This window comes from Argopecten irradians, chromosome 11 (genome assembly GCF_041381155.1).
Source record: "Argopecten irradians isolate NY chromosome 11, Ai_NY, whole genome shotgun sequence".
NCBI classification, from domain to species: Eukaryota; Metazoa; Mollusca; class Bivalvia; order Pectinida; family Pectinidae; genus Argopecten; species Argopecten irradians.
The window spans coordinates 38,909,471-38,937,265 of record NC_091144.1 but is presented as its reverse complement, the minus strand read 5'-3'; the positions used below and the strand labels follow the sequence as shown (position 1 = coordinate 38,937,265).

General features: G+C 34.6%; 1 protein-coding gene across 5 annotated transcripts; it reads right to left on the bottom strand.

Annotated features, from left to right (window-relative positions):
- Positions 1-635: 635 nt before the first annotated feature.
- LOC138335517 (condensin complex subunit 3-like) lies at positions 636-27,795 on the bottom strand. 5 transcript variants are annotated; one of them, XM_069284650.1, is made up of 22 exons: positions 20,374-20,423; positions 17,586-17,728; positions 16,821-17,039; positions 15,774-16,002; positions 14,531-14,761; positions 13,771-13,963; positions 12,794-12,943; positions 12,083-12,199; positions 11,074-11,287; positions 10,414-10,590; positions 9,591-9,698; positions 9,178-9,297; positions 8,268-8,450; positions 7,609-7,790; positions 6,431-6,599; positions 4,532-4,702; positions 3,089-3,203; positions 2,678-2,773; positions 2,147-2,267; positions 1,510-1,737; positions 1,199-1,255; positions 636-1,146 (listed from the first exon to the last, which is right to left on the bottom strand). In XM_069284650.1, exons 2-21 carry the CDS (start codon positions 17,703-17,705, stop codon positions 1,207-1,209), a joined length of 3,192 nt encoding a protein of 1,063 aa, XP_069140751.1. In that variant the 5' UTR covers positions 17,706-17,728; positions 20,374-20,423; the 3' UTR covers positions 636-1,146; positions 1,199-1,206. The 5 variants fall into 5 exon arrangements, with proteins under 5 accessions (XP_069140751.1, XP_069140750.1, XP_069140747.1 ...); XM_069284649.1 differs by lacking the exon at positions 20,374-20,423 and adding an exon at positions 27,776-27,795 and having other exon boundaries at positions 636-1,255; XM_069284646.1 differs by having other exon boundaries at positions 636-1,255.

Here is a 27,795-nt window from a genome sequence, read left to right as displayed (position 1 = left end):
TCCCTTCAGTACTTTCTGAGAAATAGCGGTAACAAGAATTGTTAACGGACAGAAGGACGGACGGACGACGGACCACGGACAAAATGCGATTTGAATAGCCCACCATCTGATGATGGTGGGCTAAAAACCAAACTTAAGTCGCAATCTTTTCAGAAGTTATTATACATGTACATATGTTTGGTGTTGTATTAACTTTCATAGATATAGATACAATAAATTTTTGACATTTTGTTTTGGAAAGGCATGCAATATGCCCGATGTGCCAAAATCATAGAAAGATACCTATGATGATGACTTTTTGTTCTCATTACAGATTTCTATCCTAGTTATTCTTCAGAGTCAATCAGTGGGTTTTTTTCTTTTACAAAGTCATACGAAGGGGAGTAACTCTTGTAAGATCAGAATCGGTAGACAAAAATTTCAAATTAAAATACAATATATAAGCAAAAGGAAACTACCTTATTCGACCCAATAATTGCCCTAGGCAATGGAAATTGAGGTCTCAAAGGGGGAGGGGCGCTTATTGGATCATACCTTGAATAGATTTCTGACATACAAAATCAGAACAGGACACATTCACAGGATATGTAAATACAGCTATTCATAACAACAATTGCTATATGTAGAAAAGTAGTAGTCCGAAAATAGATGTTCGTTCTCCAAATATTTTATTATTTCAATGTTAAATCAAATGTGATTTTTAAGTTAAAAATTTCATTTTACTTGTAATAAGTAGAAATATAAATTGACTTAAATAGTTTTAAGATAATATTATTATATATTATATCATTTTTTAATTAATTTATCTTATTTCTTGGTCCTCAAAGATGCTGCCTTTTAGTTCTATCTTTTAAACAAATGAACATATTCTGAAACAGGAAAATGTCCGTTCAACAACAAATAATTTCAAATCAAAGTATGTACAATGTCTTGGGTGTCAACCAATGATAGTTTCCCTTGACAATCAATAATATCCAATGTTTCCAGTGTTTTTATGGGTAATGCCCTTTCGACCACTGATATTTTTTTTATCTGTTTTCCTTTGATCGTATTCTTGGTTAGACGTGGTTACGTCCCTTTGATCAATGAACACTTGATTATCTCCCTTTGATCAATGGACACTTTATTATCTCCCTTTGACCACTGAACGCTTGTCTCTTTAATCAATGAACACTTGATTATCTCCCTTTGACAACTGGACACATTCTATTTTCCCTCTTGATCCCCTGATTGCACACTGCGAAGTGTTCTTTGGCTGAAAATAGAAATTAACTGGTTTTGATTACTTCTTTCAAAAGACTTTCATTAGCACATATATAAAGTTAAGTGGCTATATTTAGTTCAAGAATCCCCAAAATAAATTTAACAGAATAAATTATTAATATTTCATCATACAGATAAAAATATTTGATTGGCTATTACTTTCAGACCAGAAATAAGATATTTTCTTTATGTTAAGAGAGCTCAGCGCAATAGTAAATAATGGGTTAACATTGGGTGGCGACATACCTTTTACGACGAGTACGAGTACCAGGACCTTCGTTCTCGGAGCTGGCACTAGCTGTAATCACTTCAGTGAGTTTCTTACAGGACGGATCTTTGCCGTTGGTCTTGGACTTGGTGTTTCGAGTACTTGTACGGACAGGCGTGTTCTCCATGTCCTTAACCCCTTTAGTGGCTGTCCGAGTGCTGGCACGGGTCGGCTTAGGGGAGACAAACACTTGATTTTCCAAGTCACTGGAATAAGACGAGGGTAAATTGAAACATATTTTATAACGATTCTTGTGCTTTGATTAACACTGCCTACTTGTTTAGAGATTGTTTTAATTTTCGAGCTCAATCAAAAGTCTAAATCGCATAAAGTTGAAAATGAAAACTATGCAAGTGAATACAAATATTCTGGCTTCAATTTTTAACTGCTTTAACAGTTTCTATTCTGTATTTGCATATTACAGAGTTATCTGCCCTTGCAGGAAGGTATTGATTGCGACGTCATGTGTTTGCGAGTGTAACGTCATAATTTTTGGAGACTACTATGTTAAATGCGCCCACAAAATAATAACTGGATACCTACTCGCAAGGGAGCTTACTCTGTAATGTGCAAAAACGTAATGATTCTTTGATGTGTATGAGAAACCTAATATACCTGTCGTCTGCTGCTGCTATGACAGCCTGCTGAGCTTTTGTTGTTTTAGCTGTAGACTTGGCCGCCTTCTTTTTAGGAGGAGGAGCAGTTGGTGTCTTTGAGAGTGAGGCATCTGACCGGGCTGTTAGAACCAAAATAAACCAAGTGTCACTTTTTACAAGTAACATTTCACATAGAAGCTTGAAACGTTTTATAGGAAACCAGTTGAAACTAGAAAGAAAGGCCTCTGCCCCCACAAACCCCAATTGCACATCTACATAGTATCATGTAATGTATTGTATCTCACGCATTATATTTTGATATCATGCCCTACAAACAACATATCAAAAGTAGCGTTTATTATACAATGAGTGACATTAGGGGTAATAACTCTATTTAATACAACAACTTTTAGCTATAGTTGGTAAAATGTATTGTTGCAGCCCTAATACCAGTCACTGAACATGCTGTCTTATAATTTTCCTGAATTTCCTTGAATTCCAATAAAAATTGACAATACTAAAGACAAGATGTATCAGTGAATATCAGTACCTGTGGTTCTTGTGATTTTATGGGGTTCCTGGAAGAATGAGCTGGTGTCGCCCAATGCACTAGTTATATCCCCTACGGTAGTGTCCGCTGCTTCCTCTACAACGAGTTGGTAACATGATAATGTATTTTTTCATCATTTGCTTTTCCTTCAAAACATTAAAACCGTTGCTTCATATGTATTTGCTCCTAGCACTTTAAAAGTGTATAATCCATTGCTAATATTTCTATTATTCATAGTACACTTTTCAAATATTTTTAGTACATTTGCTTTTTATTCAAGTACTATTGGCAAGCTGTCGAAAATCTAAAATCTGGTTACAGTAAGTATAGAATTATTTTGACCAAGTACCATTAATAAAGTACTATTTCCGTCACAACCATCTGACTTTCTATTTTTGGAACATCAGTTACCTGTTTCTGACGTTTTCCGGGCTGGGTTTTCATTAATGAATCCCTCTGGTAAAAACTTGCCAAGATATTCCTGGAATTTTTCTATAGATTTAAGGTGCTTTCTGTCTTCCATCACCTGCGTAAAATCAAACAACATCTCAAAATGCATCAGAATAAATACCCGTCAGAAAACTTGTGTTAAGGGTTAGTGGTAGGAATAAATTGAGATTTCAACATCATAGTTGGAACAAGCAAATTTGTGGAATATATATACCACGCTTTCGTTAATCAAAGGCTAATAATGCCGCCAAATAGGGACAATCACAATCAAAGTCCCACTCCAACTTGGGCAAGGCCCCAAGACATTTGACCACGTTACTAATTTTGGAGAAAATCCGGTAATATTTATGAGAGTTATTAAACGGAAACAGCCAAAGATGCTGTTTTTTGTTAACCAAAGGGCCATAACTCCACCAAGTAGGGTCTGATGAAAGTGCCATATGAACACATTTGACCATGTTACCAAGTTCAAAGTTCATACAGACTTGGCCATGCAGAATTCAAGGAGTTTTCCTGGAGTTTTCAATTTTTTTTTTTTATATATACCTGTCTTAGTAAAAATGATAAGATTCATGCTGTATATTTATGTTTGCTTTTCACATTTTAAATTGACTGGGTTTTTTTTTTTTATGTATGAAACACAATCTTAATTTTAAATTCAAGGAGTATTTGTGTAAATTCAAGGATGTATACTCTAACAAAAACCCAGGACTTTTCAAGGACATTATTTGATTTTGTTGATTTTCAAGGAGTTTCAAGGACTTGCGCGAACCTTGAAGTTACAGAAAAAAATCGCTTAAGATTTGTGGCAGTTATTGCACAGAAACCAAATGTTACAGACAGACCCAATTTAATATCCCCTGTTTTGGTGAAAGCAGGAGATAACATTGGTCAATCATTGGAAATCATTGACTGCAAATCGATCAAATATATTTATAAAAAATATTATGATATAAAAATATATTTATATCAACATCAATAAACATCTCCTGAAGAACAGCGGCTGCTGGGAAAACATTCGATCGATCGCAGATTTGTTTTAGTTTTGTTTTTTCTATTTATAAACCATATTTATGTCTTGTATGAGTTTATAGCAAATTTATTTTTCTAAAAAGAAAAAAAAATTATAATGCATAAATTCTGTGTTGTTGCAATTGCTTGTGAAACATTTAAATTTTTCTGTGCATTTCAATGATTTTCACAGCTTTATTAATCAAACCTTATAGTTTTCTATAGATTAATGAAGAAAAAACTAATGATGTTTGCTCCTACATTGAATAGAAACATATGTGTTTGCGAGTACGAGGCGTGGCTATATTATACCTGGTTATCGGTCAATCGCGAGGAGGTGCAACAGAGAACGAAATGAATGTGAAAAGACAGTAAAATGGCTACCAAACTGACCTCAGTAATCCTCTGGGTAAGAATGAAAGTCTCCTTGATGGTGATGATGTCGTCCTTGCCTAGTTCTAACTTATTTAGGATCTTCACCCAAAGCTTAACGCTGAAAGAGTCCGGGTTGTTCAGGATCTCATTACAGACAGCTAGGGCAACATTGGCATGGCTTGGGTTTTCCTAGAAAATCATAATAAAAAGATTTTTGAATTTTAGACAATTATTTCTGGTGTTTATTATCCCTTTGAAGTATGTAGTAACTCATTCACAAGACCATCTACACATTTAACTCATTCATCCCTGAAGACACATGTAGACTCTTCTAAATCAAAGACTAGACCAGTCCATTATGAAATTCAGGGGTGAATTTATTACAAGTTCTCTCAACTTCAAATCATTTACCCCTAAAGACTCATTTAGACTCTTCTAAATCAAAGACTAGACCAGTCCATTATGAAATTTTAGTTGCAGTCATTGACACATATCACTGTTTCTGTGATAATGGTACCACAAAACAAGAGATCCCAGAGGGATCTTGGCGCCCACCAAAGAATGATCTATGTCTGACAATGGAAAGAGGGATCCTTTCCCTGCTTTTCAAACTTTTTCACACATACTACATATGAAATTTAAGACAGATCGCTTCATTACTTTCTGAGAAACAGCGTTGAAATCCAAGATGGCGGCCAGTCGGCTATCTTGTTGACTGATCATTCCAAAAGGTACTATGCACAACTAAGGGCAAAGGGACCTATGTATTGACTTGACAGAGATCTTTCTGAGAAATAGTGGTAACAAGTTTCAACTACCAAAATCCAAGATAGCGGCCGGTGGGACATCTTTTGATCAATCAGATGGCTGCCTGGAGGCCATCTTGTTCACCAATAGGTCTCAAAATGAAATATGCACAACTAGAGTCCTAGGAGAACAAACATTGAATTTGAGAAAGATTCCTTCATTACTTTCTGAGAAATAGAAGTAACAAACTTTAACTATCAAAATCCAAGATGGCCTCCTGGCGGCCATCTTGTTCACCGATTGGTCCCAAAATGAAAAGTTCTTGACCGATCTGTTACCAAATGCAATATGCAAAACTACGGCCCTAGGAAAACCTATGTATGGATTTTGAAAAAGATCCCTTCAGTACTTTCTGAGAAATAGCGGTCACAAACAAATCCGGATTTTGTACAGACGGACAACGGACCAAGGACGAAAGGCGATTTGAATAACCCACCATCTGATGCTGGCTAAAAAGCTGGAAAGCAAATGAAATTTCACCAATTTTCTACTAAATATGGGAGAAAAAAATCAAACATGGATCTGTCATGTAGACAGGGATATCTCAATCCTTGTGAAAGATTTTGGTCCGCAAGCCTTGAGTTGACCAGACAAAATCTTTCACTCGGTTTGAGACATCCCTATCCACTTGCTTAATTGACAGACCTATGTAAGATTCTCTTAATCTGAAGTTAGAGGTAGAATATCAGTTCATTTCCCCATAGACCTGATTTATGAGAAATTTTTTTAACAGTATAAAGTTCAGCAATTTTCGTTGCTTTTTCTACTGCGTATCTATAAATTTGAAAACCCAATTAATCAAAATTCAATTGAAGAATTTGCTATATTTTATTATCCTACAGACATTTTACCTATACATACAGTACAGTACCCATCACGACGTATTAGTCTGTTACAAGTAAAGACATTTCTTACATCGTGATTCATGTGATATTTGTAAGTATTACTCACTGGTTAAGCATTGTTATACATCGCAATTGTATCAGAAAAGTGTTTAGCTCCATTAAAAAGAGCAATTATTTCCTTAGTTTGAAAACTGTTTATAATTGATAAATGAAACCAATTCACATCATTATTAGTGATTTCCCAGTAGATAACACAATATCTCACCTCTACAATTTCGTCCTGGTTACGGAGAAGCAGCCTCAAACTAGTGAGTTGTATGAGAAGCTCGGCCACATTTTCTATCGACACCTCAGCTAATGGACTGGACAATGGAGCATTTAACAGGATCTTCAGCGTCGGCATAAATGCTTCCTCGACTTTCTCTTGGTTAGATCTACATCAGTGAAGAAATTATGGTATTCTCTTAACATTTTTGTCTTTCCATATTACGGAGTTACCTGCCCTTGCGAGTAGATATTGATTGTGACATCGTGTGTTTTGTGTATTAGAGAAAACGACGTGAATTTTGCTCACAAAATAATTACCACACAATTGATACTTATCCGGAAGGGAGCCAACTCTGTAATATGTATAAATGGAAAAGGGAATCAGTGCAATCAATCTTTGTTAATTTCACCAGCCATATCTTTATCGTTTACTTGACTTTTTGAAATTTTTAAAAGTCTTTATGAAATCGATATTATATTGAATATTAATATAAATGAAATAAGTCCACATCATGTTAATATATAGTATAAAAAACTATTAATGGCTCTATATTTAGGCACTTGACTTAATGGTAGAAAGATCTGTATATGTATGACACAAAATGTGATGGTTAGCTTCCTTTAAAGATGCTCCACCGCCGACAGAGCATAAATGATACTCATCATTTGAACAATAATTGGTGTTTAATCGAGTAAATATATGTCTAATTAACACAAAAAATAATATAAATAATCTTTTTTGCCTTTGGTGCATGTGCAATCAGTACTTCATTCCATATAGAATATAGTGCCACAGATTTTTTTCGGGATGCAATTAATTATTTTTCATATTTTCAACTTAAAGTAAAATTAGAAGTTCAAACTTTTCAATGGTGGTAATGGTGTGAAGTAAGTAACTTTTTTAGTTGAAGAAAAATACTAAATCGTCTTCTCCTGTTTTTAATAAAGAAAAAATACCATTTGTCAGCAGTGGAGCATCTTTAAAGTAGACAGGAAACCATGGTATAAAATAGGGTAAAAGTTATGAGATAAAACAGGTTCCCCAAAGCATGACTGTTGTTTATTACATTTATCTAAACCGTTGTTACTGAAGTTTTTTTAACAACCTCTATATCAGTATAACCACTGATGCATCCCCCCCTACCCCAAATTAGTCCATTTAAACATTCTACAAACCTGCAGGCGAAGGAGTAGACAGGTAAGAACGTCCCTAGGCAGTGACGCAGATGTGTGTCGTCTTCCGTCAGTGGGTTGTACCATAGCAGTATCAGATGGGACAGGATCTTAGAGGACACGACTCGGCCGGACAGTAACAGTTTAGCCATACCCTCAGCTGCTATAGTACGCAGCTTAGCACTCTGTTTAAATAAAGATACGGATGGGTTAATTTTGGTTTGCTTTTATTGGTTTAATGTCCTATAAACAGCCAAGGTCATTTAAGGATGGGCCAGTTTTGTTGGTGGAGGAAAGCCGGAGTACCTGGAGAAAAAACCCCAAGAAGTCTGGACATCTTTACATTTTACTCACTCGGCCCAGCCAGGGATAGGTTCAAGTTCAAAGTATCACCAAGAACCCTAGAGAAAGACTGTTTGGTTTGGACCAATTCGGTCATTACCTGAAATGTCCTTTTTCAAAACTTAGCACTTTACATGAATTAGCGTTTCAAAGACAGCATGAAAAGCACTAAAATAAATTACTGCTTCAAATAAGTAGGTTGACAGTATTTCGTTGGTAGCAGGTTATTAAATACAAAACCAATGAACGTGTTACAATTTTGACTACTAACTCCTAAAAGCAACTGATGCTGTCATTGAAGTGAGAGAAGTTAGACTAACCTCGCTGTCGAGAAATCCACCAAGAAAGGCGACAAAGTTAGAGGCGTGGTCTTGAGCATCCTGTTCCTCGCTGTCGGAGTCGGAGTTCGGCTTCTGGATCGCGTCCATACCATGCAAGTGTAGGATGTCGAACATAACATACAGTGCTGTAGCCCGCACATTCTCTTCATCAATCTTTGAAGCCTAAAATAAAATCGAAAAATTCAAAAGGAAAATTCTGTAAAGCAAATTTTTATACACAACCACAAAGTGAATTATTAACATAAAACTCTTGTTCTACATTCCTTGTGAAAATGAAAGACAAAAATTTTAAAACATCCATGTTATTGTTGCTATTTACAATTTTGATTGATAACGTTAAAATTCCAAATTGTATAGCTATACAATTAAGATCTGATGTGCACGCTATACAGTGCCTATACCCATACTAGCCAGCCATGATTCCTGTAAGGTTCGCAAATGCAATATATGAGTTGCTAATTGCCTCTTTTACTATAACTACATATATAACTATGAATACATAGTGTGTTCATAACATTATAAACATGTTTGACTGTATACTATAAAAAAAATCACAACTGCCAGAATGTTTCTTACCTCCTTAGTAAGAAACGGAAATTTGACAATACTTTCACAAAAAAGTTATATTATCTGAATTTAGATCCAATCTTACTGTAAACTAGTTTTCAATTGTGTGCGACTTATTTTTGCAAATTTCGCTTTCCAAGTAAATTCACGAAAGTTTATCTTTGAATTAACATCTATATCATTGATAATAATAGAAATTTCCAATCAATTTTTAAATCTGTGAATGTTAATCTTCGCGAATTTGTTTGAAATAGTAATCGTGAAATTCAATTTACAGTCATTTCCTCCATTATTGGGATAAACTAATGAATATAATACAAACCTGCATGAACAGTGGTAGATGTTGTAGAACAAGGTCTTTGTCGATGAGACAACAAAGTCCAAGAGTACGCTGGCCGATGTTACGTAGGAGACCATCCTCACTCTGTATTCCTGGTAACACCTATATACATCAAGCAAATACATGTAAATACTGTACAAGTACTCTGCTGCTTGGCCGATTGTGTTCCCAATCATGAGGTGCAAATTTATGCTAATTTCGCAGAAAACTTTAAACAGTGGAAAATTGCCCCACATATAATATTTCGGATACGTATACAGAATGAAACTATGAAATTAGAAGCGTATAGGCATGTACATCACTAAATGTCACCAATTTTTTACACATGGAAATCACGAAATTAAATACTCACAAACTTATCAACATTTAGTTTTACGATTAGTGATTAAACATACCAATGACTCTATCAACATCTGTAGGGTCGGGTTGATGGACTTGAGAGTCATTTCCTCCAACATCTCCGCTACAATCGTCTGACACTTGAGGATAGTGGCCACATCAGTCTGCAGAAATAACAGTGGTAAGTCAATTATTACAACATTAAACAAAAGGAAACAAACTGTCGTACATACGTAGACAAGGGGCCGCAAAGCGTGGCATTATCCCCCAAGCCTCGCAGTTGTTATAACAACCCAAATATTTCAAGGTCAAAGTAACAAGTATTCAAGTATAACTTTAAATGTATGCGAGTATTGTAAAACTGAAAAAAAATAACTGCAGGTAAGAAATGGAGTGTTAATGCAATAGCGCTTCACAAAGATACAATTTTTATATAAAAGTTATAGAATTAGTTAAATTATTTTTGTATGATACATAAACTTTTTATTTCGATAACTAAAAATTGAAATGTTGAAAATTGAGGTGGGGGGGAAGGAATTAACATTGAATAAGCAAAGACCCCTTCAAAGCAAAAATTTCCCCCGCATACTATTTTGTATGTTTATGATCTTTGATGCTAAAATTCTAAAAGTGTATTTATCGTGAAAATAACAGCATAATTTGCGAAATTAAGCACATGCGAAAAATATCATTGTATATATATATTATATTGATCTTGACCATGTGTAAGACGAGCTGCACAACTCAACATGTAATAAAGTTTAAGTCTATTATTATTATTATTTATTATATCCACGTTTGCAGTATTGAAATGTGAAAGCTGTAATTGTATTGAGTATGTATGTAACCATTTAGAAAACGGCCCCGTGACATCCTCACCTTTTCGGTCCTGACAGTCTCCTGCTGAGATTCTTCAGCAGTAAGTAGAAGTGATTTTTCTGCGTCCAGCTCGGAGATAAGTGCCTTGAGTTCCGCCGCTTTACTGAACTCTTGGTTTCGGACATGCTCTTCTAATTCCTCTTTAGCTTGGTTAATCTTCACCCTGAGACTAGCGATCTGTTCCAACAGTAAAACTTTATTAGAATGTTAAGTATACTCTACTGTATCATAGAAACAAATTTAATTAAAAAAGGTTCATTATAGTGTGTGTCTATTAGAATATAAGCAACTCAAGCCACTTTCTGGAATGTATACAATATTGGTGTTTCAAGATACCAAATTGACGTGGGTAAAGTATGTTTTACCGTTAATAAGTACAACCTTTCAGTGTCATAGGAAGGTGGGACTGACGTCATAATCACTGGCTCAGCGATTGTGACGTCATCTTCCGACACAAATTTCATGACGTCGTAATCACTGACGTCGTAATCACTGGAAGGCGACATTAATTGACAATAAATTGTTAAATGTTTTACAAGTTCTTATTGTCTACATGATGATTGACTGATAATAAGTTTTAGGGAAGGCATTAATTTGATAAGGTCAGACAGGTTACCTGAAACACAAATATTTTTTTTACATGGCCTCTGCAAATTTTACCTTGATGTCATTCTGGCGCCTCGAATCATCATCCATTCCCTTTTCAACTACTGTGATAGGTTCACGGATCTCGGAAATAGTCTCCGCAAAGTAGGTACTGATGTCGTCTGAGTTGCTTCGTAGTTGACACAGACGTGGGACCACATACTTCATCAGATGGTGACCGATGTGGTCGGCCATTAACAAGTCGTGGAACAGATTCTCAACAGCTTTTCTGTCAAATTATATCAGAGGCAAACCATTACGGGAGATTGTTACCTATAATTCTAACTATCTATATGAAAACTAGGAAAACATGATTTACCTGGAAGCGCGAGCGGACAGCTCTAGAACTTCTACCAGTAATATGAAGATGTACCTTGAAGCTTTATCCGACAGCTCTAGAACTTCTACCAGTAATATGAAGATTTACCGTGATGCTTTATCTGACAGCTATTGAACTTCTACCAGTTATATGAAGATTTACCTTGAAGCTTTATCTGACAGCTTTAGAACTTCTACCAGCAATATGAAGATTTACCTTAAAGTTTTATCTGACAGCTCTAGAACTTCTACCAGTAATATGAAGATTTACCTTGAAGCTTTGTCCGACAGCTCTAGAACTTCTACCAGTACTGTGAAGATTTACCTTGAAGCTTTATCTGACAGCTCTAGAACTTCTACCAGTAATATGAAGATTTACCTTGAAGCTTTATCCGACAGCTCTAGAACTTCTACCAGTAATATGAAGATTTACCTTGAAGCTTTATCTGACAGCTCTAGAACTTCTACCAGTAATATGAAGATTTACCTTGAAGCTTTATCCGACAGCTCTAGAACTTCTACCGGTAATATGAAGATTTACATTGAAGCTTTATCTGACAGCTCTAGAACTTCTACCAGTAATATGAAGATTTACCTTGAAGCTTTATCCGACAGCTCTATAACTTCTACCAGTTATATGAAGATTTACCTGGAAGCCTTATAATCCGACAGTGCTATAACTTCTACCAGTACTATGAAGATTTACCTTGAAGCGTTATCCGAGAGTTCGAGAACTTCCACCAGTAAGAACAGCTGTTTGAGGATGAATTCCTTCATCACTTGCTCCTCCAAATCCTCTACAGTTTTCAGATTCTCCACATAGCTACAACACATCACTGGCAAATGTTAACAAATGTACACAAAATGATAGTTAGTAAGGATACATTTACAACTCCAGAATTGACTAAACTCCAGGCAGTACGTAGCCACGCTTCATGTTCACACATGCACATGTTTCCATTCAATGTCATTGCATATATCTAAAATTTAATAAATTTCTGAAAATTACAGCATATATGCTAACAATGGTTTCTCCTCACTTCTGATCATGATTTTAAAATCAAAACTTTAATGAAACAGTGGTATCTCTGACCAAGCCTCGATTTCTCTAAACAAACTTAAGTCCAAAACTGACTTATGTCTTAAAGATGCTCCACCGCCGACAGAGCATAAATGATATTCATCATTTGAACAATAATTGGTGTTTAATCGTGTATATAATAGTCTAATTAACACAAAAAATGATAAAAAATAATTTATTTCGCCTTTGGTGCATGCGCAATCAGTACTTCATTCCATATAGAATATAGTGCCACAGAATTTTTTCGGGCTTTCTTCAAACTTACCAGGGTAAGACAGATGTCTTATCTTGACTGATTTGTGGTATCTCTGACCAGGGTAAGATAGAGAGCCTTACCTTTTGATGTATTCACACAACTTGATACTATTTGGCAGAACTTTTTCCAATTGGACCTCTCCGTCCGTCCCCTTACTGTCGATGTATTTACACATGGTCTGCCAGTACATAGCGCTCTCGCAGGTCAGCTTATCCATAGGAATTAGGATACTGAAAGAAATGGAAATTCAGTCATCAGACGGACAATGGTATTATTCCGTCTTTGCATATTACAGAGTTAGCTCCCTTGCGGATAGGTAATGATTGTCCTTTCATTCAAAGGCTTACGATAGCAAGGCCTCTCTGTTTTCTTCACAAATCATGCTCATCAGAACATTTGCATTACTATGTAGTGCCTATGCACTCTTCAAATAAAATCAATTCGTCTAGACGCTTGAAATTTGAAATGATATGAGTGACAACCACACACAAGGGAATGATTTTGACAAGTAGACTATGAATATTTTGCATGTTTTACTGACCAGCTAACTTTATACTTAGGTTTATCATAATGTCAGAAAATTCCGATGAAACTCGATTACAGATTTCTTACTTGATTAATTGATCAAACACCTCAAACCAACGATACCCAACGAACTTGATTAATCGGAACACCACTATAAACTAGGTCGATGATTACAAACATAATAGCAAGGTACTAGTGTGATATCATTATCTTGACTTCAACAAAAGTTGTTGAAATTTCATTTTCCTCTTTAAAAATGTTTAAGCCAATATGACTTCCACAAAAGTAATTGAAGCATTTTAAAAATAGCATTGCCATTAAATATTGCATTAAAATTGCAAAACCAGTGGAGAATCCAAACACTATACACTGTATCTCATATCATATTTGGTCAAAATAATTTTTACTCATACACCCTGAAAATCCAAAATGGACTATTCCAGACTTTGAACGGGAAGAGTCTAAATATGTCTTCAGGTGTGCCTGGGGTAATAATTTAACAACAATTCTATAGGTCCATATGTCAACATACTCCTCATTCAGCAGGTCAAACTTGTCAGCAAGCTCATGTAGTGGACTGGCTTTGAACAGCTCGTTCAGGGCGAGCTCACAAGTCTCTGATGACGACTCCACATCTAAACTGCTGAGTAAATCCAAGGCACAACCTTCCAGCATCCCAAGCCAGGCTTGTAGCAGCCTGGAAGCACAGGCGTTCTTCACAGAGTCTAAAAAATAAGACAGCATATCAAAACAGGAAGCTCTAGCTTTCTACCACAATCAATCAAAATGAAAAATAAAATCTATCAACAGGCTCCACCTATAATTTCTTAAGCTTTGTTCAACTGGCTCAGTTTGAGCTTAGTTTCACTCACAATCCTTAACTGAAAGACATTTCTTTTATCACATAACTGGCCTGTCCAACCATGTCATAAATATCGTAAGACACATGTATAACAACACAACTGTGACGTTGAAGGTAGTTTTGACATCATAATCTATGGTGTCGCATGATTGTCTGAGCAGACCAAAAAGTCACATCCTAGCCGGATTTCTACTGTTTTATATGGAGACAACATTAAAAACTTTCCCCTGTTTTTGCATTAACATTTCATAAAAATACTATACTTTTTGTACACCATGTAAGCTGTGCCCTGATGACGGCCCGCCTTTAAGGCCGAAACATGTCGGCAACCAGCAGCACCAGATGAACCAAGAATATACCATTTAGTACCTGGCTCAGGAGTTGCATCTCTTATTTTTTCGATGATTTCATAAAAAGTAAACCAAGTTACCTGCTTTGTCAGTCAAACCATCCTGAAGGAGTTGGATGCGACGAGCGATGGACAATGCTTTGATATGAACTTTTTCTCCCAGTACCATGTACGCCATCTTGCGAACTGTATCATTGACATCTCTGGTACGCTCCAGGATAGCAGCCAATGTCTTTGTGGACGGGGCGATAACGGATAGTACCGCACGTCGGACGTCTGGGCTAGTGTCAGCACTGATCAAGAAAAGATATGCTGCAAAGGGATAAAGAACATATATATAGGATATTAAATGAGAGTTGATTAAGATTTTATGAAACGGGTCTAAGAAGTTTTTATTCTTGCGAACCTAAGTGAGCAAAAATCAAAACTTGGAGACAAATGTCATAAAATCTCATTTAATATGAACACAAATTTAAGATATTTTTTATCACATAACTACCACAACCTACATTTTTAAGAATTTCAACATCAAATTATGTTGTAAAAATCCCCTGGAGCCTGTCATTTTGTCGTCTTTGAGTTTTGGCATCATGTACATTTTTACCAGGTAATGTATTGATTACTGATGTCAAGTTATGAAGCTGCAATGAATTGTCAGTCAATGAAAAGCACCTAAGATTATATTACACTAGTGACTTGGATATCAGGCAGATTATGTGAAAATTACCCATACCATTTATTACATACTGTAATTTCTTTAATAATGGCCTTAGAACATCACTTTTTTTTTTTATTTGAAGAATTCAACGCTTCGACGATGTGAGTTTGCAAATCGCATATTGACCAGGTTGTAGAGTCACAAACATTGATTATTAGATAAATATGTATCTAAATATGGAAACACTCGAGTTGATATGCTGTTATATCAACCTTCATCAGACAATGTATTACAGACATCGGGAATGTTGAAAAAAATGGCCGGACATTCGGACCAGTAAGGACTGTGAGTAAGCCGAAACGAACAAGATTTTGTCGGACCAATCATTAATGTGAATTTTTGAAGTAAGCATAAACTCCTGCTATTAGTATCCAGGCAGCTGTTTTCATGAGTATCTTATGCAGTTAATGCTTTTGCCAGATTCGGCACATGCGTAATACTTCAGACACCATTTCTACCGACTTCCTGTACTCAATAATTGCAGGAAGGTCGGTACGGTCCGGACTTTAAAATAGGCGGTCCAAGTCAAATTTTGTCGGACATGTCTGTTGGACCGGCAAATTTTGCGATGTCTATTTTTCAATGAGACTAAAAAAAATCGGACACCTTTAATAACTGGGCAGTTGTCGTCATGTGGGTCCTGAAGTCTTGCCAAGGCCATAACAGCATGGAAACGGACGACCGGCACCTTGTCGCGAAGTCTTTCCAACATGCTCTCAAAGATCTTGTCGTACATGTCATCTTCGATCTGGGCGTTTTCCCCGAGGTTACTCAGAAGTTTGTTAATAAGTTGACAGCATCTGAATCTTATGGCTTTCCCTTTGGCTGAGTGAACCTGCCAAAATTTGGATCAAAGTTTTAATTAGGCAACAAGAATCACATACAAAATGTCTTTTGAAACTCATCAAGGAAACCAGTGATTTTTCAGGGTGTTTTGGGAAAAATTTATTGTAACAAATTGGGAATTTTTAATCGCAAAAAGAGCAATTTTGGGAAAAAGTAATCCATTACTGAACATGGTATTATTGGTGATTAAATATTGTAAAACAGTAAACTGTGTCAATTTATCAAAAGGTGACGACCATCACAACAGTTTCAGAGTAGTTTGTTTTTAGATTAAACAACGAAGGGATAGATTTCCAAGTTTTATTTGTTTTTCAACAATTTGAGTTGGGAGTTTGTCTTTGTAATTGGGAAAAAATAAGGGGGGTTGTCATTCGGAATGGGTTCGTTTACTGACCCCAATTATATAAGGAGAAAAATCACTGGAAACTGGAGGCTAATCAAAATCTATAAATCCAAGAGAGTAAGCTTAAATATATAGGATCTGGTCCAGTTTTAAAAACATTCCTTGACTTCCATTAGGAAAGCATTACAGAACTTAAAGAAACAATCTGAAGTTAAAGAGCCCTCCATAAAATTTGTAATGCTTCCTATTGAGAGCTTTAAGTTAACAAATTCTTTAAAGTTATAAGGAATGTTCATGAAACTGGACCCCAATCATATATTTGTTAATTGGTAGGTTGTCTAGCACTATTACTTGTTTAACTTATTCACCAAAAATTTTTTGTAACGGGCTGCTCTTACCATTTTTTTTTTTACTTCAAAGAGACTAAATGACTAATTATATGTGCTACCGTAGTCAATATATACCTGAAGGAGAAATGTAACAACTTCCAACAGAAGTTTGTTTTCACATATATTATCCAAGGTGGTATCGGCACTTTCTTGCTGAGCTTCTTCAGGTGTAAGAGATATGATGAATTGGGTGATGAAGTCGATTGTCCGCTCAACTGCTGGCTCTCTAGTGAATACTACCATTGGGTGTTTCATCATTTTGTTAAATTCAGGCCAGAAATCAGAAAAGTCAGTCTGTGTAAAAACAAAAACAGTGTTGATTTAGTGTTCGTTTTGAATAACTATTAAAATATTATTATTAAATATTAAAATATTGTGTGTTTCCTTTTTCCGACTTACCCATCCAAAACACCTGGTTCCATACCCAAAATATTATATATATTATTGGCATTTTCCACACAGAAAATATTTTATCATTTCTGATATAAATTTTTTTGTTCACTTTCAAAATACTTATAATTGTCTAACATTTCATATAATTTATTAGTATTTTCTGTTTTGTTTCTGTTTTTATAATGCAATTTATACTTTCCTAACTCCAGTTTTGGAAAAGAAGACTTACAATTTTGGGTACATGTTCTCTAACACATTTTTTTTACCTACCTACCTACATACCCAACACAATCTGGTATGGGTTGGTAAAGGGGGAAACAAACAATTTATTAGGACTGGCCCTAAACCAGACTTTTTGATTTTCTATGCAGATTCACACAGTTTGCAAACAAAGTTTTAAAATAGTGACATTATCTAAATTTAATGCTTAACCTTGAATTTGCTTACCTCTTTATATAATTTCTTGAGTGACTTGATCAGCTGCCCATGTCCCTGCATGCTGTTCTGGCAGTCATTAAATATATCTGCCATGGTACTTATGTCGGTCTTTTGCTTTGCCTTCGGCATTGTTAATGGTTATCTTATAATAACTGTAAAATAAATGCATGGATTAAAGTTAGTGTGTTGTTGATGGAAGAATGCATGCATGCCTTAATTCAGACAACAAATTTAAAAGTAAATCATACCAGTAAATACACCAATAACATGAGAGTATATTGGTCAGTCGTCTCTTATCAAACTTTCTTTTTCTTTTTTTGGCTAACCGTGTTTGGGACACGATTTCATGTTTCAATCTCAAAAGCATCTTGTCGTGCTAATTAATATATACAGTATAGTAATTGTATAATAGCTCTGACATTGTAGGAGTAACATTACAGTAAACCCTTGCTATACATGCTCAAGTTTAATAATCCTTTTTTCCACAAACTACATATGGAAATATTGTCATTATCTCTAAATAATCAAAGTGCCAAGGCCACTCATAGATGCTGTGAATGAAGGACTCAAAGAAAGAAATAAAGAATTTATTTTTTCATTTAGATATAAAATTTAGTAAACTCTACATAATTAAGTGTGCAGTGTTGAATTTCAGAGTTTAATAAAAAATATTTACGACATACTGTATTTATTTTATGATATTAAAGTTTTTCAAGAACAATAAGTTGAATAACTTATTGTCCTGAAAAAACTATAATAAATTTTATTTCTAAATTATTTTTGAAATAACGATTTCAACACCAATGAAACCGTTCAGAATCTGAGTATCATTTTTTTATAATTCTTTATTCATTGCTGAATTATCAATTTCATCAATGTCTCTTCAAAGACAAAAAAATTATAAGTAAACATTTTCGTATCTTAATATCCTCTTAACATTGAAGAATATTTTCGGAAAAATATAACATTAGAAATATTACCATTTCCGGATATGTTTTGGTTTCCTTTTTAGAAAACTAACATGGGTTGCTTTGACGACTTTTGACTAATAAATCATGGCCAGATACTTTTGCCAAATAAAAGGTACATTATTTCATTATGTATATCACTCGGATTTCTTTTAAATTCACAAGAACGCTAGCCGTTAACATCAAGAAAACTTCATGTAATGTATCGGGCTTTAGCAAGTCTACATAAGCCAGTAACTGAATGGCGAGATATCATCGTGCAGAACATTTCTAAAGGCCTATCACGAGTTTTGCTTTGCCGACTTTTGACTTATAATAAAACATGGCCATATACGTTTGTCAAGTAAAGGGTACATTATTTGGTTACTTATAACAGTCAAATTTCTTTTGAATTCATAAGAACGCTATCATCAAGAAAACTTCCTGCAATACATCGGACTTTAGCAAGTCTTCATAAGGCTACCGTACATTACACAGCAATATAAGTTCATTTGTCACTTTAAGTTAAGCTCGTACATAAATAGATCTACCGGTATATTATAATTATCATTATATTTTGTAAGTTTATGTTGATAGATTTGGTACTTTTTCCCTTTCAATACACCACAGTTGTCGATAAACAAGAGACAGAGCTCCCAGTGACAGATCAGTTAACTTTTACTGCGCAATAATATCTCAGATATAGTTCGTCAATACAACCAACACAAAAAACTTTATAAGCGTTATAAGAACTTTTTTTGCAGTTACCTTCCTAACATTTGATTACAATAATCGACCATTAGCATGAATTACGTATAATTTAAATAAACATACACAATCCAAAAACCACGGAAAATCTGTCGCGGAGGAAGACAGCGAAGAAGGCGTTGTTCCTGATTTTCGGGAGACCAGTGTTCTCGGAGTAATACAAATATTAAAGAGTCCAAACTGAACACTTAAAACACTCCATCCATGGTGTATAAGTATGTACAAATTCTATGTCTGTGGTTTTGAATATTGGAGTTTTATTTTTTCATACCATCAAGTATTATGTGAAATGAACAAAATAACTTTTAATTTTCATCGCGGAGTGGTTTCATTGTTTTGATGTGCACATGCTCTCTGAGCGTGCCTAAGAATGCTGTTTCACAGCATCAAAAATGCCCTGTTTTTGTCCAGCGCCCTGCCCTTTTCAAATCCTAGCTGGAACACTGTCATGGCATGGGGCCTACTGTATCTGTCAATCGCAATATAATGATTATAGTCTATATGTCTTTATAGTTTATAAAGGGTATTTCAGTACTGAATATATCACTGACAGAACGTCAAAATGCACCCTCCTGTGTTGGAACGTTAACTGACCCCCTCAAACCACAGGGGCTCGTAATAACTGTTTATATTACAATATATATTTTTAGTCACTGGGTACGTTATATCCCACCCCAGTGACTGAAAATAGTTACGGGCCCTTGTGCTCAAACATTGGGGCTCGATTGTAGGAAATTCTTATCAAATAATATCAAAATGGGTACGTACTGGTACTAATTATTAAAATAATAAAATCATACAGTAGTATTATTTTCTCCAATCTATCGAACCACTCAACTCAAACAGTCGAAAAGTCATTTCATCCGAGATTACACTGTCTACTGCTGTCACGTTACGGACTCACTCAACACTTCAAAAGCTATTCAAAATAAAATATGACCCATGGATGTTTCAAATCATTAAATGAGCTACCTGGAGGCAAAATGATTTCCATTGGACGAAGACATACTTTTGCATATATTTTCACCAATGAAACATACTTAACGGACTCGCAAATAAGTTAAAATATGGTCTTTACCCACCCGATCCACTTCGCTGTTTGAACTTTTGCGCCTTTCTCGGCAGTTCCGGTAGGGGAGATAATTACACTCTATAATGCAACGTTTTCAAATTGAATAATGCATTACCTCCCCTTCACTGTCACAATAGCATTTTATTTTCGTGATAACTAGTCTAAGTAGTCTATCATAGTTTTAATTTCTAATAAAATCAATTGAAATATTTCTGATATTGATAATTCTAAACAACTTATTATCAAAACACTTTTCGAGAAACTACATTAATGGTAATAATTTGGAATTAAATAAATATAATAGAGTCTAATTTGGTTATTTATACAATTGTATATTAAAATACAAGTATAAAATGACAATTTAATGCTCATTAAAAAAAATATAAATAGAGGATATCATTTCCATAACGATACCTGCTTTTATTAGCGCAGATACGACACTTTTCTGAGTATAACACCGCAATTCAAACATCCCGCTTCGCCATTTTTTGTTTTTACTACCAATGCGCATGCCTCAACGTTGCTGACTAAAACGATCTACCAGGCCAGGTGCTCGGTTGGGGGTTTAATGATCCGGATTTATAGCAAAGATATATATTATGTGTTGGTGTCAATTATTACTTTTTTGTTTATTAATAACTAGGATTGTAAGATAACCTACATGTACACCATATGAATGTACTTTTGTCTTAAATCAATTGAGATAATCAAACAACAGACCAGTGACATTTCCCCCAAGACCATGACATACAAATGTACTCAGTACAGATAAATATAACTTATATGTTAGCAGTAGCTCAGTAGATTTTTTTAAACGGTTCCTCAAAATTATAAAATGACTTAATCCAGATTTGCAGGCAAATACTGTTTCATCGTTAATAGTACACAAAAACAGCAATAAACTGAATCAGTGTTGAGAATCACCATGGGGATTTAATGTCACATGCAGTCATGGAAAAAATATAACATTGAACTTACATGTACATCCTAGATCTTTTATTATATAGAAGACATTGCTCACAAATATTTCATTTATTCTCTCTCTCCATCTTTTCTGTTTACATTAAAAGGGTTGTTGTATTCTTGATTTAAAGTTGCAATGTTATAAAATAAAAATATATATAATTCTTAAACAGGTATGACAAATTCTGCATTTCTGAAAACTTGTGTTTAGGAATCAATATTGATATACCAACCAAAATATGGTCAGTGCATAGCATCAAAACTAATATCAATTTGTCAATGTGAGGCCATGTATACACATATACATGTATAGATAATTCACATTCCAAGTTATCCTGAATTGAACAAATGTGAATACATTTATTTTCATCTGTAAGAAGAAATTGTAAGAATCTTTAAAATTGTGTGTTTGAAGTATTGTTGTGTTTAAATGAACCTGTACTACCTCCTTAGGCCCTATTGCATCCATTTTTTATCCACTGATCAAATTAATATGCAATTATACAGTGTACCTGCATGTATTACCTAGTACCTACAAGTATAAATGTACATGTACCAGGTATATATTGACTGTACCTATATTATTACCATGCATACACTATCTGGTGATTCCCAGTATTATGATTTTAAAGAAAGAACAAATTGATATATTTATGAGTGCTGAAATGTATTTACTGAAAATTAACAAGTATAAGGGCAATTCCAGTTATAAACCAGATCTTTCTTCTTTAAAATTATACTTAATTTTACAATAAAACCATTTTCTGAGACATTCACATCTTCATATAGGTTTGTATATGACAATATGTTCCAAAATTATTGTGCTAAATGCTGAATGCTGCAATTTTCAAAGAAATTTTAAAAGAAATTTTGTAACAGATGATGAACTCAGGAAATAAAACAAAGAGATATTATGGTTTCCATGCATTTAATACTGTCTGGTTTTTACATATAGAAAAGGTATGTGTAGCCTCAAGAAATTCCTCCTATATTCTGGGGTTTTCCATGCCTGCAACATAAACAAAATTGAAAATTAGACATGAAAAATTATACCAGGTACAGAGCTATTGATCTTAACAATATCCATTCATGGCTGGATTATAGGTATCTTTGTTCTATAGGGAACAAAATGCAGTATGTACAGGTAAAAATGCAATATTATTGCATTGACATGACCATTATGAGGACTTTTCTTATCCTTTTATTTGTGGTCTTCCAGTAAAAATGGACACGATATATCATTCCCAATTTTACCATTTTACAGATAAACTCCCAGGTAAAAATGATTTACATGTAGCTGAATAATTACATGTAATAAGTTAACAGAAGGAAGGATATCTAGTCATTGGTAATTCATATACCCAGTAATTGAATAAAATGGTATTTGTTTTACCATAAAAATATCTATATATACTATAAAATAATTATACATGAATCACATGTATTTGAATCCTCTTATTAAATTGATATGGGGAAATTTATATATGTAATGTTTTGTAATGCAAACCTTTTAAAATCAAGAAGGGAAGATTATAACAAAATTGACAGAGTTGTAAAAAATTAAAACAGAAGAGTATTTAAATTCATTTTGTAATGTAATTTATAAAATTATCTTTAAATATCATACATACATAATACATTAAAAACATTTTTAATTACCCAATATACCTACATGTATCTATCTATGATTTTGTTTAATTTTTTCATATAAATAACAATTATAAACAAGACCTCAACCTCAAAATACAGTTGCATAACAAGATTTTCAGCAAATATGTACTATTATGCATTAGCTGTGTATTGAGGGCTAAATGAAGTCTTATCAAAATTAAATACATGCACATTATAAGGTTATATACATTTTACATACAAACAGTTTTAAACAAGCTCTTTTTCACAATATGTAATGTACACTACATGGTACAATGAATAAAATGATCTTATAAAACAAGATACCATATCTTATAATTATGTTCTATTTGCGTTATTTCCAATGCTTCATTCGGAGAATGGATAGATCTATATTATAGGCCTAGTTATAATATGGACTGTTTAGGCATGTTATATTAAATTTTATATGCAAATGAGCAGGTGCTTGTTTCGTTTTGATAACATATTTTAAAAAGTTTGGAAAATTGGTATTTACCGGGAATATAGATTGCAGAATACTCTAAAAGAGTTATGTTCTATTTCAAATCAATTTATATGAAGAAGTGTAGTAGATATTCCCATATTTTAATTGTAACACCAAACCGTCTTTCAATTTCACTGAAAAATACGGGAAATGACTCGCCAGATTAGGTAGTGTTTTGAACGGCGGTACTTTTTAGATAATCGTCGGTAAATATCAAAGACAGTCATACAGCTTGATAAATGAATACCATACCTTTCGATCAAAGTGCATAAATTAAAATTTCAGCACACCAATCGAGAATCTCTCTAAGCAAAATGTCCCGTGTACCAAAAGGGGTCCGCTCGCTGTATCAAAACCGGAAGTGACGTAGTGAGGAATAAAACCGGTCTATTTTTAGCTTGCAGTTACGACGATATTTTTTTTTATTGTGGACGTACACCCCAAAGGCAGTCCTTGTCAGAAACTGACTAACATTGAATCACATTGAATGCATATTGAAATTATCACAAAAAATATGTCAAATTTGTACCAAATGGGGTACAGTGACGTTAATAATAATTTGGATAATAAATATGCTTTTCTTTTAACTGAAAGAATCAATTTTCTAAAGGTAAGTTAACTTGCAGTGTAGTTATTAAAATAATTAATTTCTATCATTGTCTGGCGCTATCTAAGGTTTATATTAATTTTGCCTTATACATATATAACATGAATCGTGCACGTGGAAGAAGCTAGCGAAGCTTACTTATTTTTTTTTATAATTAGCATTTTATTCAGTTTTTCCCCATCAATTATCACCAAAGCGTAGCGTAGTGTAGTTCAATCAACCTTGGGTCACCGACGATGCAATATCGTAGTATACATAATGTGCTACACTACACATACCTTTCAATCAATAATCATGCTCACTATAAAAATTTTCTCACTTGTAATGTTATTCATCCACATCCTTTCATTCGGACATAAGTCTACATTTCCTATACACACAGAGCACTTTCTACCCTCGTATGTAATTTTATCCACCCATGCTTTACTACACCAATATCATATAGGTATGAAAGAAAAAGGGGTTATGATGTAAATACTAGCTTTATGATGGTCAAGAAATTCTTACCTTTGTGAGCTGATGATATCGCAAAACGTGTTTAAGAACATTGAAGATATCGCAAAAATGTGGATCTTTGGAACTCTTTAATTGTCTTTCAAAAAAAGAAAAAACTTTTCCAAAAACAAAAAATATTGGTGCAAGTTACCCTTAAGTTTTACCCAAATTTTATGCTACGCAACAGGAAAAGAAAACAGTGAGCTACCACCACAAAACGTGTCCCCATTGACGTGGACGAAAAGTTAGCCTATCAGTTTCTGTTGCCCATTTTTCTGAAATGGCTGCATAGTGGAATCCCTAACGGAATTCCATGGGACGTTTTTAAGGAAGCTGAAGGTCGTAGATCTACATGCAGGGGCGGATTTAGGTTTTGAGGTTAGAGGGGGCGTGGGACAAAGCAAATCAGGCGAGGGGTCTGGGGGCCGCCTAGGCCCCCAGAAGCTCTCGAATAAATGGTGCAAAATCCTGCATTTTGAGGATTTCATGAACACATTTTCCAGAAAATAATTGAAGCCATTTAAGGATGTTTATTTATGGTTTTCGTGTCATATTTTTTATTTGAAGTTTTGATTGAATTTTTTTTACTTACAGAATTGCAATATCAAAATCTGAATATTTATATGGACATTTAAAGCGAAGAAGGGCGGGGGTCTGGGGGCCGCCTAGGCCCGCAGAAGCCCTCGAATAAATGGTGCAAAATCCTGCATTCTGAGGATTTCATGAACACATTTTCCAGAAAATAATTGAAGCCATTTAAGGATGTTTATTTATGGTTTTCGTGTCATATTTTTTATTTGAAGTTTTGATTGAATTTTTTTTACTTACAGAATTGCAATATCAAAATCTGAATATTTATATGGACATTTAAAGCGAAGAAGGGCGGGGGTCTGGGGGCCGCCTAGGCCCGCAGAAGCCCTCGAATAAATGGTGCAAAATCCTGCATTCTGAGGATTTCATGAACACATTTTCCAGAAAATAATTGAAGCCATTTAAGGATGTTTATTTATGGTTTTCGTGTCATATTTTTTATTTGAAGTTTTGATTGAATTTTTTTTTACTTACAGAATTGCAATATCAAAATCTGAATATTTATATGGACATTTAAAGCGAAGAAGGGCGGGGGTCTGGGGGCCGCCTAGGCCCGCAGAAGCCCTCGAATAAATGGTGCAAAATCCTGCATTCTGAGGATTTCATGAACACATTTTCCAGAAAATAATTGAAGCCATTTAAGGATGTTTATTTATGGTTTTCGTGTCATATTTTTTATTTGAAGTTTTGATTGAATTTTTTTTACTTACAGAATTGCAATATCAAAATCTTAATATTTATATGGACATTTAAAGCGAAGAAGGGCGGGGGTCTGGGGGCCGCCTAGGCCCCCAGAAGCCCTCGAATAAATGGTGCAAAATCCTGCATTCTGAGGATTTCATGAACACATTTTCCAGAAAATAATTGAAGCCATTTAAGGATGCTTATTTGTGGTTTTTGTGTCATACTTTTTATTTGAAGTTTTGATTGAATTTTTTTTACTTACAGAATTGCAATATCAAAATCTTAATATTTATATGGACATTTAAAGCGAAGAAGGGCGGGGGTCTGGGGGCCGCCTCCCCCCCCCCCCCCCCCCCCCCCCCCAAGCCCTCTAATAAATGTACACTTTTTCCAAAAAATAATTGAAGCCATGTAAAAATGTTCGTTTATTATTTTTGACGTCTAATGTCATATTTTGAATATAAAGTTATAGAATTGCACTGCCTAAAATCTGAATATCTATTCATAGAGGCACGAAGCAAAGAAAAGGATGGGGGTCTTGGGGCCGCCTAGAACGAATATACTTACCCGGCCTACTATGCCTTTAGGCCGGGTACGAATTGGTCCCTATGTATCGTAGTGGAGCACTGCCTCCGAAAATCACTCGGGCACAGTTTTTCATACTTTTTTGAAGGTTTTGAAGTAATAGGGAACAATTGTAGCTCTAAAGAAGACACCATTTTCAGTCTAAAAGTCTTTTGAGCTACAATATTGCAGCTAGGGTCCGCCTATTGAAGGTTTTTATAGGACTAATGAAAGTGTATGTGAACTTTTTTAACGATATAAGCTTTTACTTTTATACATTATCTGTCAGATTAGATAATTTATTTTCCCTAACTTACACAATCTTCATAATTCGTGTATTGGACAATGAAAGAAAAGAAGGTTAGTGGTCTTGTCTATGGCCATAAGGTGCCAGGAGCCATTGCTATCATCCTGTTTTCTAATAGGGAGCCTTTTGTCATGTGCATTCATTTTTTAACATCGTTTGCCTATCTTATAACATTATCGTTAAGATATGTTTTTATTGAAACAAAAAAGGAAGGCATCTGGCCATGGGGTGCACCCAGACCCTAGAAGCTCTCATTTTCTGTCGCATTCCACTTTTTTCTTTACACACATTTTCTTAGGACAAATAAAGGCTTCTAGAAGCATTTGGCGTCAGTAGTGATCTTGTAACTGGCGTTTTGAAAGTACGCACACATTTGTGAATTGATAGTCGGATTTAATACAAGACTTTAATGCTGATTCAAAAATGTGTAATATATCATTTACAATTGGGATTTTATCGGGTTTTTTTTTGGAAAAAGTAAATACTTAAAGGGATTTACATTGTACCTTTTAAGCGATGGAGATAAAACCTTAACTTACACGAAAAAAAATTATAAATATTACATTGCGCCTGGATACAAGTATGGTCATGCATGAACCACAAAGTCGAATACATTTAGATTTTAAAATGATAACATCAAACGGTAAAGGTAGGAAATGGAGCTTTCTGTCTAATTCTCACTCTTTATCTAATTCCTTAATTTTTTCCCTTTTTCCCTCTTTTTTTTCTTTCTTCCTTCTTTTCCTTCCTTCCCCTCTTTCTTTTTCCCTTCTTTTTCTTTTTTCTTTTTTTTTCTCTCTCCTATTTTAGGGGGGGGCGTACGCCGGGTCCGCCCCCCCTTGGATCCGCGCCTGACATGCGCTATATTTCGAAGGACTGTTGAAATAACATTGCCTTCTTTCAAGTTATAAATAAATTAAATTTTCATCTTTATATAAACATTATTGACATCATCGTTTCATGACATGCTGACATATCTCTATCAGAGTATATGAACATGACCAAATAATAAGTCATATTTTCACACCTCAGTTACTATTGACAAAATCACGTCAAATTACACTTACTTCTTTGTCTGTGTTACTGT

Bases quoted from the DNA above. Each gene is read 5' to 3' on its own strand.
- LOC138335517 (XM_069284649.1), bottom strand. From the start codon at position 17,705: ATGCCGAAGGCAAAGCAAAAGACCGACATAAGTACCATGGCAGATATA. The intron at 8,451-9,177 runs GTTTGTATTATA...ATTTTATTTTAG, and splicing joins ATCTACCACTGTTCATGCAG to GCTTCAAAGATTGATGAAGA. The intron at 6,600-7,608 runs GTTTGTAGAATG...TCACTGATGTAG, and splicing joins GTCTACTCCTTCGCCTGCAG to ATCTAACCAAGAGAAAGTCG.